General features: G+C 39.8%; 1 protein-coding gene across 3 annotated transcripts in view; it reads left to right on the forward strand.

The window, feature by feature from the left end:
• The window catches only part of EIF2AK4 (eukaryotic translation initiation factor 2 alpha kinase 4), a 90,009-nt gene that overhangs the window by 29,324 nt on the left and 44,562 nt on the right, over positions 1 to 16,123 (forward strand). For all 3 annotated transcript variants that reach the window (XR_013997596.1, XM_081119752.1, XM_081119753.1), the window contains 7 exons: positions 1,704 to 1,861; positions 3,053 to 3,588; positions 8,496 to 8,602; positions 9,230 to 9,387; positions 11,841 to 12,277; positions 12,955 to 13,024; positions 15,735 to 15,818. Coding sequence is in view for 2 of the 3 variants with exons in the window: in XM_081119752.1 (XP_080975878.1) it covers positions 1,704 to 1,861; positions 3,053 to 3,588; positions 8,496 to 8,602; positions 9,230 to 9,387; positions 11,841 to 12,277; positions 12,955 to 13,024; positions 15,735 to 15,818 (1,550 nt within the window). In the remaining variant the exon portion in view is untranslated. The remainder of the gene's footprint in view (positions 1 to 1,703; positions 1,862 to 3,052; positions 3,589 to 8,495; positions 8,603 to 9,229; positions 9,388 to 11,840; positions 12,278 to 12,954; positions 13,025 to 15,734; positions 15,819 to 16,123) is intronic.

The following is a 16,123-nucleotide window of genomic DNA, read 5'->3' on the forward strand; positions in this document are numbered from 1 at the left end:
CAGGAAATACTGCAAGACATTGTGCTGCATAATGCACACATGTAGTTAGGCTTTATATAATAACGTCACACTTTATCCCAAAGATATTTGATATCTGTGTCTCCAATGTGTGCTGCTTAGATCCCACGTTGCACAGGTTGCTTCCTTTGGTTGACAGATTTTCAGACATCAGAGTGTTTTCCCCTTAGCCTAAGAATATAAGGAGTTGTTTATGATTAGCATAACAGATCATTTTAATTAAACTTTCTTAAATTGTCAGCATTTCTATGAAATAAAAACTGCTTCTCAGATAAAAAGTCTAGGTAAGCTAATTCAGCCACATTTCTCAAAGAATTTTTGCTAAGGCCACTATGTCCTACATATACAGGTTACTTCACTTTTCATTTTTTTAATGGAAAAAAACTATTACTGTTTCTTTAAAAAATTATTTTCCTTTTGAAGACAGTACATCATCATGGGAAGCTATTATTTATAAAACGAGAAAAAGACAGAATACTGTATATCAATAGTTCTCAATTGGGAGTGACGTTGTCCCCTAGGATGATGTCTGGAGACATTTTTGATGGTTAAGACTAGGGTGGGGGTGCTATTGGCATCTAGTGGGTAGCGGTCAGGGATGCTGCTAATAAACATCTTACAGTGCACAGGATAATCCCTCAACAAAGAATTATCTGGTCCAAAATGTCAGTTGTGCCAAGGGTGAGAAACCCTGTTATATATGCTATGATTTGGTAAATTACGGGGGGGAAAAGGGTAGCAGAAACTAGAGGAGAAATAAAACAAAATGGTGATAATGTGGGTGATGTTTCTTTTTATTTCTAATTTTTTGTTATCATCTTTAATGAAAATATAGATTTTTATGTACAGCACAGTGAATATAGCCAATATTATCATAGTAACTTTTCCGGGTGGCAGATGGTTACTAGACTTGTTGTGGTGGTCACTTCACAAGGTATACAAATGTCAAAATCACTATGCTGTACACCTGAAACTAATATAATATTGTATGCCAACATACTTTAATAACATTTTTTTTAAAGAAAATATGGGTTTTTATAAGAAAATTTTTGGTATTACGGAAATTTAGCTCTCTAGGTACAAGTGAAAACCAAATTCCTATCACTAAATAAATGTATCTCTCTCTCTAGCTTCAAATTTAAGCTGTCATTCTGGTTCCTTCCCTCGAAACTGTTAGCCAGTTTGTATTTACTGAATACATTCAGATTTTGTGTTTAGAAAATCATTGATGTTTTCAAATTTCCAGATTACTGAAACCCATATATACTGTGCATGCTGATGTACATTGGTGGAGTAACCTGGGTGAAGTGTTCATATTTCCAAATTCCTCCTGTCACATGAGTTGGTATTTAGCTTTGTGAGGCTACACTATTGCACCGAGAGGCAGTCATCAGAGGTGAACTGGCTATGAAAGTAACATTGAATCCTGGTTACTAGAAGAAAACATTTGTCAGATACTAAGATCTCAGTGTTGATTCTGTCCCTCTATAGTAATTAATATTTTGGAGCTCATAGTATATTGTTAAATATGAAAATTTAGTTACAAAAGAGCATGTGTTATATGAAATCCTATTTTTCATAAGTAGCACATGGCCTCCACTGGCAAACGAAAGTATACGTAGCCACTCTTTTTTTATCCCCACAGAAAATGTACTAGTGAAAGTTAATTACATTTTCTTTTACAGCCTGTGATGAACAGCTCGGAAAACTAGTTTACAATGCTTTGGAAACAGCCACTGGCAGCTTCGTCATGTTGTATGAGTGGGTCCTTCAGTGGCAGAAAAAAATTGGTCCTTTTCTTACCAGTCAAGAAAAAGAGAAGATTGATAAGTGCAAAAAGCAGGTAGGCATCCAAGAGGGCTCACTGAGCAAAGGACTTAATCTCAAGCTTTAGGAGATGACCAGCCAAATATCGCTACATTTGATTGGCTAGTAAAGATGATCAGAGTGGTGTGAGGTCTCTTTATCCAAAGAGATGGTGGGGGACCAGCACCTTCTTTACCAGTTTCCTCAGCTTCTTGCTGCCTCTTTCAGAACTTTCACAACATGGTCCAAGCTTTTGCAGCTGCTTTCTTAATCTCCTTTCTCAGCCTCTATTATGGCAATAATAGCGATCTCTCCAGCAGGGACTAAATAGTACTTCATAATCATACTTTTTGCAATCTTTTGAAATATTGCTTTAAAAATGAATTCTAGGGGACTGGAAAATTTTAGAGTAATTTATAATACTGAATTTAAAGAGAACATTTAATATAACATATTTCAGTGTTATTTAAAACCGTAGGTAAAGCTTTGTGTTTAGAAGGTATATGTGTTTCTGATAGAAGAAAAACTAGAAGTGATTACACCAAAATCATAACAGTTGTCTTTGGGTGATGACCACATAGATAATTTATTGTTTTTTCTTTTGTGGGTGTTTTTTTTTTTTGTATTAGTACTTATGAAAATTTTGACAGTGAATCTTTATAATCAGAAAGGATTATTTTAAAATTAATGTTTCTTGCCTGGCTGGGTGTGGCTCAGTAGTTGAGCGTCAACCAAGGATCCAGGCGATCAGGGTTTGATTCCCGGTCAGGGCACATGCCCGGGTTGCGGGCTCGACCCCAGTCGGGGGCGTGCAGGAGGCAGCTGATCAATGACTCATCATTGATGTTTCTATCTCTCTCTCTTTCCCTCCCTTCCTCTCTCTGAAATCAATAAAGATATATTTTAAAAAAACAACATATTCTTTAAAAAAAAAAAAAAAGGTTTCTTTTCTCTGGTGGCCTTATCAAAAGAAATTTTAAAAGCTGTTCACTAATTTTATAGTATTTGAACACTAGGTTTTGAGATCAAAGAAGCTGAGAATTAACTAAATTTTTCCCATTTTTATGAACTATTAGGTTGACCATATGGTTTTGGGGAGTCAGTTCTGGGCATATTCTTTCTCTTATCCTTTGAAAGTATGTTTTTCTATTAAATATTTCACTTTTGAAGTGAAACACCAGTTAATGCTGATCATCCCAATATTACCTTTTTTTTCTTTTCTTATCAGATTCAAGGGGCAGAAACAGAATTCAACTCGCTGGTAAAACTGAGCCATCCCAATGTAGTTCGCTACTTTGCAATGAATCTCAAAGAGCAAGACAACTCCATCATGGTGCACATTTTGGTGGAGCACTTTAATGGGGTCTCCCTTGCTGCACACCTGAGCCACTCAGGCCCCATCCCTGTGCATCAGCTTCGCAGGTACACAGCTCAGCTCTTGTCGGGCCTCGATTATTTACACAGCAATTCCGTGGTGCACAAGGTTCTGAGTACATCGAATGTCTTGGTGGACGCAGAGGGCACCATCAAGATTACGGACTACAGCATTTCTAAGCGCCTAGCAGACATTTGCAAGGAGGATGTGTTTGAGCAAACCCGAGTTCGTTTCAGCGACAGCGCCCTGCCTTATAAAACAGGGAAGAAAGGGGATGTTTGGCATCTTGGCCTGCTGCTGCTCTCCCTCAGCCAAGGGCAAGAATGTAGAGAGTACCCTGTGACCATCCCGAGTGACTTACCTGCTGACTTTCAAGATTTTCTAAAGAAGTGAGTATCATTGAGATTCTCTGATTGCACGTTACTCCTGTACCTTTACTGTGCTTGAGTGCTAACTGTCTAAGTGATGTGCGTAAATTGCAAGGTGAGCAGCTGGACTAGAGTTATCCTTTGTTCTCCAGTCCTTTCCCAGCCACCTGTGTTGTTTTCTTGCTTATGTTTATTACTCCCTTAACTCCCACATTCTCCTAAATTCACTTGGGCTTAATATTAGATTTTCAAGCTGCTTTTTGGGGACTGCCTGGTATGCTCTAGGAAGTCAATAGGGTTGGCTACGGGGGAAATGCCCCAGGTATTCCCAAGGGGTCCAAGGCAAGGCCTCCTATTTAGAAAACAGCTTTAGGAGAGTAGTAATTCTGCCTCGTGTTTTTCTTAACCATTCTTCATTAGCCATGTCTCATTCAGCCAAGCCCCAGAGTGCAAATGACTTTCTTGCTCTAGCTGGAGGATTTTCAACATCTATGAATTACAGGTGCACGTTTAACTACAGAACCAAAAGAATCCTTACTGAGAGGTTTTCCTCTGGCCTGCAGTCTTCGTGCAGCTCCTTCCATTCAGTGTTTTCTAGGTTAGCCCTGCCTCTGTTCTGAGTCCAAGCCAGACACAGGTTCTCTGTTTCTCTATTAAACGGGGAATAAGATCCCTTAAGTTTGGGTTTTTCTAGATACTCCCCTAGTCCAACTTCCCAGCAGGTTGACCTGGACTGATTTCTTCACTTTCTAACAATCTATTTCTCACTTTATTTCTTTTTCCCAACCATTCATTTTAATTCATTTACCCCCTACATTTCTTTTCTTTTACCCTTCACATATCTTTTTCTATTTCCGCCTATCCTAACTGCCATCTGACCTAATCAGTGTTATTTCCTGTCACTCATCTTACCCATTACAAAGTAAAATGGTTGCACTTATCTTTAAATAAGATAGTTTCTGTGTACCATGAAATAGAAGTGGACATGATACGCATACAGTTGTGGAAAGGGGCCAACTTTGATTCTTATGCTATGTTTTCTCAAAGTATATAAACATCTTAAGATTGCTAAAGAAATCTTCTGTGGTTTATCTTAAATGCCCTAGAACTTTAAAAGTATGTATTTAAATACTGATGATGTGGTTGGCTAAAATTACATCAAAAGAAATGTGGCGATAGACTCATTTCATTCTTCAAAAGGAACCTTTAGCCCTGTCTGGTGTGCTCAGTGACTAGAGCCAGTGCACTGCAGGGTCTCAAGTTCAATTCCCAGTCAAGGGCACGTGCAGGAGGCAACTAATCAATGTCTCTCCCCCCTCTTTCTCTCCTCCAGTCCCCCTCCCTCCTCCCCTTCCCCTCTCTCAAAATCAATGGAAAAAATATCCTCGGGTGAGGATTAACCAAAAAAATAGTAAAGCATCTTTAGCTTTCTGTCATCCCTCAAGAATAATTCATTGAAGGTTAGCAATAGCATTATGTATTTTTTAAAATAGCACTAGGAAGTGCAAGTAGAACACATCTCTCATACTAAATGGCAAAAGGACCGACTCAGTAGCTAACTTTCCTAGTTCTTAGAGAATAGCTCTACACTCTGTCAGTTTTGAACTTGAGCTCTGCACTATTTCTTACTCTGTTAACATGGTTGTCCTTCAGAATATTCTGTATGTTCCTCTCTTCCTAGAGTGGTTTTCGTAGACAGTGCTTGGTTAAGAAAGCCTGCACAGTATCGTTTTACCACCTTTGCTGTCTAGCCCCCTATTAACAAAAGAAAAAAGTCACTCACAGACAATGAAAAAATGGCAACATTTCATTTGTAGTTATGTTTTTGCTTATTGGTGAACATCCTTTCGAGAAAATTTTGTTTCAAATCAGTTTCTGTGATGGGAAAGAGCCCAAACTGTGGAGCCAGACTGCTGGGTTCACATCCCAGCTCTAATCCCTAGGGGCTGAGTGACTTAAATGCCCAGCCCTGAGGTTCCTCCCTGTAAAATGAGAATAGCTCTGCCCGCCCAGTTGTGAAGATTAAATGAGCTCACGCCTGCAGAGTACTTTCAGTAGTACCTGAGCCTTGGGGTGCTGAGTCAGGGCTTGTTATCTCCATTCTCAGTAGTGGGAACTATGAACCTAATGTGTAACTTTCCACTCATTTCATCCCTTTGGTTCAAAGCTGGACCTAGCATTTACCTCTGCTACGTATGGCAACTGTGATGCCAAAAGTATTGGCTCAGAGAATTTCATCTTTTTAACTGAGATCTCTTGAAGATACAATTCATTCTAGATAGGCTTTATAATTTTCTTGATTCAGCTTTGTTGCGATGTCAATCACATTACTGTCATAGTTGGGTTGATTTGATAAGGTACTTCAGAAACCCAACAAGATGTGGATAGCAGTGTTCATTGCAGCATTTTGTACCCGTGAAAAATTGGAAATAATCTAAATGTCCAACAGTAGGAGTATGTGTAAATAAATTCTAGTAAAATTTAAAAAGATCTTTAAGTACTGGCTTAGAAGAATCTCTAAGACACATGGTATGATATTGTGCTTTGTAATAAGAAATATATGCTTTATTTAGTCTTTGTTCCTATTTCCTGCACAGCTAGCTCCTAAAACCCTTAGAATTTCCTAAGTGTTGACAGCAGCAAAGGTGTCCCTTATTATGTTAATAACGTGACCTTTGGCTGTTCCTTAGTTACATCTTTTCATAATAAACCAGTAATCTAGTATGTAAAATATTTCTCTGAGTTCTGTGAGCCTCTTTAGCAAATTAATCAAATTCAGGTGGGAGGTCATTGGAACCTCTGATCTATACTAGAAGGTCAGAAGCTCAGGTGACAACCTGGGCTTGAGATTGATGTCTAAAGAGGTGTTGGGGAGACATTCTTGTAAGACTGAACCCTTAGCTTGTGGGATCTGATGCTCTCTCTAGGCAACTAGTGTCAGAATTGAGCTCAAATGCGGGACACCCAGCTAGTGTTGAAGAATTGCTTATTGGTGGGGACCCTCTACCCCACCTCCACAGTGGAACTTGGTGCAGAATATTTTATGTGGTCAAAAGATAAAAGCAAATTGAAGAATAATATGAGTAGGATGATGTGATTTAAAAAATTCAGTATCCACAAAACAAAACTATATGTTTTGTTTGGATGGTTGTCAAAGACTTTCAGTAATGTTTTCATAGTATTTGCAAGAAGAGGTATTCATGTTTTGCTGACATAATTAAAAATTAATTTTAAATTTAGGGGGAAGTATCTTATCCATATGCTTTTATTACCATCTTTTCTTGCCCTTTCAATGTATTAAATTAGGAGCGCTTTACTTTTTAGTGCTGCGATATAAAAAAATAAAATATTACCACTTATGATAGTTGCTGTCACCACTTTATGTAGGTATAAATTTTAAGTCCAGAATTCAGAATGATGGTTGATTCTTTTAAATACATTGTTTATAATTAGGGTCAAGTGCTACCAAGTGGTGTTACTTGGGTCATTTGTGATGAAAGCCAAGCAGATTAGATTGGTTCGAACAGTGGTCCTCAGACTTTATCTTGCAATAAAACTACCTGGGGAGCTTGTTAAGGCACAGATTACTGCCCAGACTCCCAGAGTTGCTGATTTACTAGGACTGGGATGGAATAGAATTTGTATTTCTAACAAATTTCCAGGTGATACTGATACTGATGCTGTTGCTCAGGGACCCCAGTTTGAGAACCACAGGGTTAAAGGTATGACTTGTTTTCATTCATTAAAAAACAAAAATAAACAGTAAGTTAATAAGCTCAAAGAATGAGAATTAAAAGAAGGTATATGATAAAGCATGGGACTTTTAAAAAGCAGTTCTTAATTGTTACCAGCTTCATACTATAATGAATAGGCTTTATCTAAAGTTTATCATGTTGGGCCCCCACCCTACATGAGCTATCTGATTTGCTTTTCCTTTGGAAAGCATTATGACTGGTCCCTGAAAGGTGTGGTTTAGCATGGCAAGTCATTGAACTGTTAATAAGAGTGAAAATTCATAGCATACCTGTACTATTTTAGATAGTTTCAAAATCTTTCTATGAGGGTAAGTCTTTCTGCCTCTGGAGTCTACAGTATACCCCCTTATCCAAGGGAAATACATTACAAGACCCCCAGTGAATGCCTGAAACCACAGGTAGTACCAAACCCTATATATACTGTGTTTTTTCCTATATATACATACTTATGATAGTTTAATATATAGAATAGTAAAAGATTAACAACAATGACTATTCATAAAATAGAACAATTATAACAATAGACTGTAATGAAAGTTTTGTGAATGTGGTCTCTCTCTCTTTCAAAATATCTTATGGTACTGTATGTACTCACGCTTCTTGTGATAATATGAGATGATACAATGCCTACGTGATGGGATGAAGTGAGGTGGGTAACATAGGCTACTCTTATGCATTATAAAGTAAAATAAGGGTCCCTTGAACATAAGCACAGTCAATCTGATAACTGAATCAGACACTAAGTGACTAACAGGCAGATAGTGTATATGCTGGATGAAGGGATGAATTCACAGAGCAGAATGGTGAAAGATTTCAGAGCAGAACAGTTCTGCTCAGAATGGTGTGCAATATAAAACCTAAGAACTGTTTATTTCTGGAATTTTCCATTTAGTATTTTCAGACCACAGTTAACCGTGGGTAACTGAAACTAAGGGAGGACTACTGTGTATATTTTTTCAATTCCCCATTTGTACCCAGCCTGGTGCTTAGCATGTAAATCTTGCAAGAATATTTATTAATTTATATTTACTTCTGAGTGCATTTTGGTCCATAAGTAATATGAATTCTCTAATGTGTATGTTTAGAAGATAAATCCATAGGTAAATGCTTTAGATTAACTAGCTTAGCATGTATTTTGTATGTTACTGAGATTCTTTCTTCCCTCTCACTGAGATGTGTTTGCCTGGATGACAAGGAAAGATGGAGTCCTCAGCAGCTATTGAAACACAGCTTTATAAATCCTCAGCCAAAAATGCCTCTGCTGGAACAAACTCCTGAAGGTGAGTCTTTTACCATTCTTTCTTGATACGCTGCTTGACATAAATTATTTTGAAAGTATATATAAACCTAAAACTGGAAGGGACTACATGAATGATTTAAATTATACTGAGCTATACATAAATCCATTCACTTAATGTTCCCTGTGTGCCTGGAACTGTTTTGCCATCCTGGGTCCCCTAAATTCAATCAAAATACTTTTCCAGTCTCTACTGATGGAGTGTCCGTCGGTGTAGCCTCCTTTAGTGTTTAGTAACCTTTCTTGTCAAGTCACCCTTATTACCGTGTACTGGATTTCCCTGCTGCTACTTAAGTAGCATATTAAGGAATGTCAGTAGAGATTGGGATGAATTAGGAGACCTGGGTTTCGGTTTTGACCCAATCGCCCAGTCGTTTCCTTACTCTCTGTCTCAGTTACCTCCACCCGTAAACTCAGGCTAATTATATATTTCTACCTACTTTAAAGAGGACAAGGTGAGGAAAGTATGAAAGGGTCTTCCAGGTAAGAAATACCTTTTCAAACTACTGGTTGGGGCCCCTTCTTCCAGTGCCCAAATCGTCTTTGGATATTGTAGCTCTTCCTGTATTTCTCATGTCTCATTTGCCTCTTGCCTTTTGTTTTATCTCAGATTCTGGAGGACAAGATTACATCGAAACTGTTATTCCTAGCAACCAGCTACCCAGTGCTGCATTCTTCAGTGAGACCCAGAGGCAGTTTTCCCGCTATTTCAATGAGTTTGAAGAATTACAGCTTCTCGGCAAAGGAGCTTTTGGAGCTGTCATCAAGGTGTGATAGAGTTTTCCCCAGTCCCTTTTAGAGCTCCTGCTCTGTTCCATTTCTGTAGACGTATGGACTTGACTTCTATTTTGAGAGCAGGGAGTTAAGTGAATCCAGCCATTTGAAACTTTGCTCATCTTCACCTTTATGGAGTTAAAGGCTTTATTTAAAGTTACACTGGACACATTAGGAACACATCATTTCTCTTCCCTTGGTTGATGCAGTGTATTAATGTGAAAACCACATGATTATAGCAGCCCAAGTGGAGTCAAGACCTTTACACAAAGAACATTTTTGTGTGCTTTGGTTCAGAAAGAAAATTCTTCTCTTTTTCTCCCATTTGCTTTCAGAGTTGCTGTAGATAAAAGGGCTGCAAGGTTAGAACTAAGATGGACTTCCAACTGGGAAATGGCCCCAGATGGTCTTGGTGGCTTTTATTTTCCAGCTCTTACTGAGATGGGGAATTAGCGATACATTATTAAGGTATGCTGTTGTTAGGTGTTCCCTTCTGTCCAGTCTATTTGGGTGACTTCTATTATTATCTGCCCCTTGAGAAAGAGATTTCAGCTGCTTTTATATAATTTAAGTATTTTGTTTGAATTTGGGAGGCCCAGATTAATGTAGTATTATTAAATTCATCTAAGATATAACTCATCTTACAGATCAGAAAGTAGGGCATATATCTATTTTTATTAGATAAAAGTGTTATTAGGAAACATTACTATTATTACTGTGAAAGGCCCTTTATACCAAAAAAAAAGAATTAAATTAGTTTTTCTGTGGTGATCAGGGACAGAAAGACCATCTTAAGCAGATTTTTCAAAAGGATGTTATAGTATGGGAAATTTTCAACTTTCTTCTTGAGATTATAGACATTACATTTAGGTGATTAAATAGCTATACTGTGGACAGATATGCTGATCAGGTCGTCATGGTTCTATTTAAGAGGAGTGAATGATTAAAGTATATATTATCCCTCTAGCTCAAACTGTAGTTTTTTTAAATATGTTTTCATTTTAGAGACATAGAAACATCGATAAGAGAGAAGCATCATCGATTGGCTGCCTCCTGCACACCCCCTACTGGGGATCAGGCCCCCAGCCTGGGCATGTTCCCTGACCAGGAATCGAACCAGTGACCGACCTCTTGGTTCATGGGTTGGCACTCAACCACTGAGCAACACCAGCTGAGTTAGAAGTAGTGTTTTGGTAGTCTAATTGAAACCTATGAACCAAACATGAGAATGCTGTGCTGTTTTGCCTTTTGTAATCAACTAGTTTCTCCCTCTGTCCAGGCCAAGTTGTTGATTTTCATTACCTCAATTGACCTTCAGGGTTAGGTCTAGAATATTCTGGTGAGTGGAATTTTATAAAAGGTACTTCAGTCAACCCAATTGCACAATGAAATTGCCCAGCATAAGGAGACTTGCCTTTGAAACTTTTACTTGTATTGTTCTTGTATTTTATTGTGTTCCTAATGATACTGTTCTAGTTTCAGTACATATCAGTGGTAAATCTTCAGTCTTTGTAACAAAATCAGTGGACAGTAGTTGTGTTAATACCAACTGCTATTACCTACTAAGCACCTTTCTCTGTGCAGCCTTGATACAGGTGCTTTATCCAAATCATCTCATTTATTTATTTATTTTTTTATTCCTCGCTCGAGGATATGTTTTCATTGATTTCACAGAGAAAGGGAGGGAGGGAGGAGAGAGAGAGGGAGAAAGAGAGAGAGAGAAACAGTGATGTGAGAAACATTGAATGGTTGCCTCCCAGGATCAAACCTGAAACCTAGGTATGTGCCCTGATCCGGAATCGAACCCAAAACCTTTTGATGTACAGGACAGCGCTCCAACTGACTGAGACACCTGGCCAGGGCTCAATTAATCTTTATAGTCACCCTTTGAGGTAAGGAAAGTGGGATAGATGCCGTTTTATAGATGAGAAAATGAAGTGTCAAGAATATTAATTAGTCTAAGTTCACATAGCTTTATAAGTTGAGAATTAGAATTTTCATTTAGGTCTGCCAACATTTTTGGAATTTAGTTTGTGTTTAGTGACTTTGTAAAAAAAACATAAGAAACTGAAATCGTCTTCTGAAACCTTACACTGACTTCAGAAAATAATTATTTTTAAAACAAGGTTAAGAAAACAAGGTGTACTCAGAAATTTACATGGCAGATGTGATATTGGAAAAGCAGGGATGTAATTGTCAATAAAAGTAATTGTTAAAGTGGAGATGGTTTTCCTCAGGGGCTCTTAGCAAGTTAAGTACCTCTGGTTTGGGGTGAGATGTTTGCTAAGTTTGGGGCAGTCGGGACTTTTTCCGGCCTGCGTCCGGCCGCAGCTGTTGGCTTTCACCCAGAACTCGGGGTTCCCCGGGGGCGGGTGACGCCGCAGGCGCCCGTCTGTAAGGCTCCGAGCGACGGCGGTGCCAGCCCTTCCCGCCCCGCCCCGCCGCAGGTGCAGAACAAGCTGGACGGCTGCTGCTACGCAGTGAAGCGCATCCCCATCAACCCGGCCAGCAGGCACTTCCGCAGGATCAAGGGCGAGGTGACGCTGCTGTCGCGCCTGCACCATGAGAACATCGTGCGCTACTACAACGCCTGGATTGAGAGGCACGAGCGGCCGGCCGGCCAGGGCACCTCGTCCGAGAGCACCGAGGACACGGAGCCCCGGGCCCGCGACAGCCGAGCCTCGCCGCGGCTGCGGGCGGGCGACAGCGACAGGGACACCCCGGACAGCGTGGAGGCCGCCGCGCCGCCGCCCATCACCAGCTCGGTGGAGTGGAGCACTTCGGCCGAGCGCTCGGCCAGCGCCCGCTTCCCCGCCTCGGGCCAGGGCTCCAGCAGCGACGAGGACGAGGACGAGCGCGACGGCGTCTTCTCGCAGTCCTTCCTGTAAGCACACGGCGCGCCCAGGCCCGCCCCGGGAGGAGGGGACTCGGCCAGCCCAGTCTGCCGAGTTAAAATGCACAACAAAATATGAAACCCGCTTTTACAGGGTAACCAAATGCAGTCCAGAGGGGGTTTTCCCCATTATCTTCAGAAGAGCTCCAAAATCCAGGCCCAGGAGAATGGAAAAATATAAATTTCTTCCAGTACCTCATCTTAATACCTTTAATAGACTTTTGAAAAGGTCATTCTTTTAGATAAGAGCTTCCAACTCTGTGGAACATTGAAGAACTGATTTGGAGTCTTGATATAGTGCCAACTGCAGCTCCAGAAAAGGTTACCAAACCCATAATTATGATCCTAAACTATAGTTACTCATCTCAGAATCCAGTAATTTGATTTCATGACTTGACTTCATTGTATCCAGTTGGATACAGTTTATCTTAACTCTTAGCTATTAAATTTTTTTCAGGAAAGTTACTCAGGCCGATGTTTCATTTAAATCGAGTCTGTGTTTCATCCTATATTGGAATACAAATCAGCATGGTGTTTTGGACAGATTTATGCCTGCAGGGTCATGGTACCGTGTCTCTAGACTTTGCTTTCTAGTCATTAAGTGTTGATTTTCAAAATTTTAACAGGGATTTTGGCTGCTTTAGTATTTTTCTATTTCTCTTTTTAAGACCTGCTTCAGATTCTGAAAGTGATATCATCTTTGACAATGAAGATGAGAACAGTAAAAGCCATAATCAGGTAGATGTATAAATAGAAATTACATAATTTTCTTCATCATGGGGTGGGTATGTAAGAAAACTAACGTTTGGTGTTACAAACCTCAGGTAAAACAGTAAACCCTTAATCTGGTATGCAAATATAGAACCTTCGGTTTTAAAATATTATTTATAATATATGCTAGTCACATGTTTATTTGTAGGACTTAATTTATCCACCTAATAAAACATGCTTGCTTTTAGAAAAGAGAAATAAATTAATTCCCAGTATTTTTAAAAAATAAAAAAACCTTTTTCTTGAGGATTTTGGGAAACTTTATATGGTTAGGAGTGAGGATTGACTGTAAATTGAGTAACTGAACAGCCTAATTGTAGGGTTAAGTAGGTGTCTCACATAAATTAATCTTGATTTCTTATTTTCATAATCCATCTCCTAGAGCAGTGTTGTAACACTGAGCCATGACTCTGTAACAGGTTATGAAATCAGTTTCGAGAATCACAACCAGATTTATTTTATTCTTAATGCTCTAGAGAGCAGTGCAGAATACCAAATGTATCACAGTAATAAAGGTAAACTCTGGAACTTGTCTCTCATGAATAGGTATACTTGGTGTGGTGTAAAATATATTTATTTCTTCATGTGGATCATGGTCATAAAAGTTTGAAAAACACTGCTCCAGGCCTGAAATCCCACTTAATTCTGGTGTTTTCCTCTGCCCAGGCCAGCAAAGTCCCTTGATGCTGGTGCATGGAGTCCAGGGTGAAGCTTTTTAATGACTAGGGCCTCAGTTGTTGATGCAGAGAAGCATTCTGCACCTGGGGGTTGAATTCGATGACTTTTTTCCCAGAAATAAAAATATAATCATTAGTAATTATAAGGGGCATTCATAGTAGATAAAGAAAAGTCTACATATAGATTTTTAGGTAAGCAGTTAAATTGATTTGAAGGAGGTTTGAATTCATTAGCCAGTGTTTTTTCTTTTTTGTTTTGTTTTTTTAATGCTCACCCTAGGATATTTTTCCCATTGCTTTTCAGAGAGTGGAAGGGGTGCGGGGGGTACTGGGGGAGACAGAAACTTCGATGTGAGAGAGACCCATTGATTGGTTGCCTCCTGCACTCACCCTAACTGAGGCCGGGGATTGAGCCTGCAACCAAGGTACATGCCCTTGACTGGAATCGAACCCAAGACCCTTTAGTCCTCAGGCTGACGCTCTAACCACTGAGCCTAGTAACTGGATAGCCAGTGTTTCTTACAAGTACTTTTCTTTTTTTTAAAATAACCCTTAAAATTGTCCTCTCGATCTAAATTTATAAAGTTAACCAGGAATAATAGTATAAATACTTTAAGTTGCTAAAGCAAACGTACTCTGGTTTTAACATTAGTTATGCATTTGATTATGATGGGAGCGTCAGATTTACAATCCTGGCTTTGCTCCGTTAAGGACACTGTCCCACGGGCATTCTAATTAATGGGGAGAAGCCTCCAGGAGATTAACAATCTTCTACAGATAACCCCCAGAGTATACAAATGATTGAAGAGCAGGATGTGATTGTTTCCAGATCAGAGTTTTTTTCTTTAATAAAGGAAAAATGTTGAAAAATGCTTCCACAAAGAAAATGTACGTCAGAAATGGTCAAGGCCTCAGGCCCAAATGGCAAATTTTTCTTTTTACTTACTGAGGCCGTTTTGAAATATATTTTGAACTGGCATATTTGGTTAATACATGCAAGCAATTCGGAGCAGAAGAAAGACACTAATGACAGAAAAAGAAACAAGACACGGTCAAATGCTGCCTATGCCCAGGCTGGGGGGTGGGCTAGTTACGTCTATTAGAAGAGAAAATAATATTTTGAAAATAGGTTCATGAGTTAGAAATTAGCTGAAGGGGACAAGCAGACTAGCCATGTGGAAAAGTGGCTGAGAGAATCAGGGGTTGTAAGTGGCAGTGGAGAACCTGCCCTGCAGGATTGTAGCCCAAAGGGCAGTATGTTTTTGGTCATATGGTCCATTTAAATTGTTTTAGCTAAAGATGAATTTCTAATCTTCTGTTTCCAAAGGAAGGCATTCTAGTAAAACTGAAATCTTAAAATATTAGCCTGTACACAGTCTGCTTTTCTTATCCATAGGAAGATTTTTTGTTTTGTTAATCCTTACCCGAGGATATTTTTTCCACTGATTCTTTAGAGAGAGCGGAAGGGAGGGAGAGAGACAGACAGAAACATCAATGTAAGAGAGACACATTCACATTGATTGGTTGCCTCCCACATGCACCCCAACTAGGGCCAGAGATTGAGCCTACAACCGAGGTACATGCCCCTGACTAGGAATCGTACCCTGGACCCTTCAGTCCTTGGGCCAGTGCTCTAACCACTGAGCCAAACTGGCCAGGGCCATAGAAAGATATTAATGGTAAGAAAGAATTGACTTGACATGGAGTCTTTCTGTAGATTTCACCTTTAATACCTACCTGTTTTCCATCTTCCCTTTCACTTATTCTATACAGTGACAGACCTGGAAACTATACAGCAGATTCAGATAAAAGCAAAATTGCCTTTTGAATGCTGTAAGCAGCTAAAGGACAGTGGTTGTGTTCTGCCCACTAATCTCCCCTCTAAGGCAACGGGATGGCCATGTATTTGGTGGGGGGCAGGTACAAATGACTTGATGACAATGATGACCTTGTCTGATTTTAGCTCCATTTTGAGTTCTTGTGTGCTCCTCTTGGTCTAGGATAAAGACTGCAATGGAAAGAACAGTTGCCATGAAAGTGAGTCATCGACAACCACTGAAGCTGTGCACTACCTCTATATCCAGGTGAGGCCCTGGCATGCAGTGTGGTGACCAGTAATTGCTGGTGGGTACGTTTCAGGAGACTAGAGCAAGACAATGGACAGAACAGGACTCACTGGCACTACCAAAAGTGAATTGGCTAGAGAAGTTGCAGCAGGGGGGCCCTTTCCCTCAGCCTCTCACTCATGCTTTCCTGTACCCATAGCAGGAGATGGCATAGGGTGGTGCCCTTGGGCTCCGGACTCAGGCTGTGTAAGTTCACATCCTGGATCTACAAATCACAGCCGTGTGAGCTCAGGCAAAGTTCTTCAGCAGTCTGTGCCTCAGGT

This window comes from Miniopterus schreibersii (assembly GCF_964146895.1).
Source record: "Miniopterus schreibersii genome assembly, chromosome: 1".
NCBI lineage: Eukaryota > Metazoa > Chordata > Mammalia > Chiroptera > Miniopteridae > Miniopterus > Miniopterus schreibersii.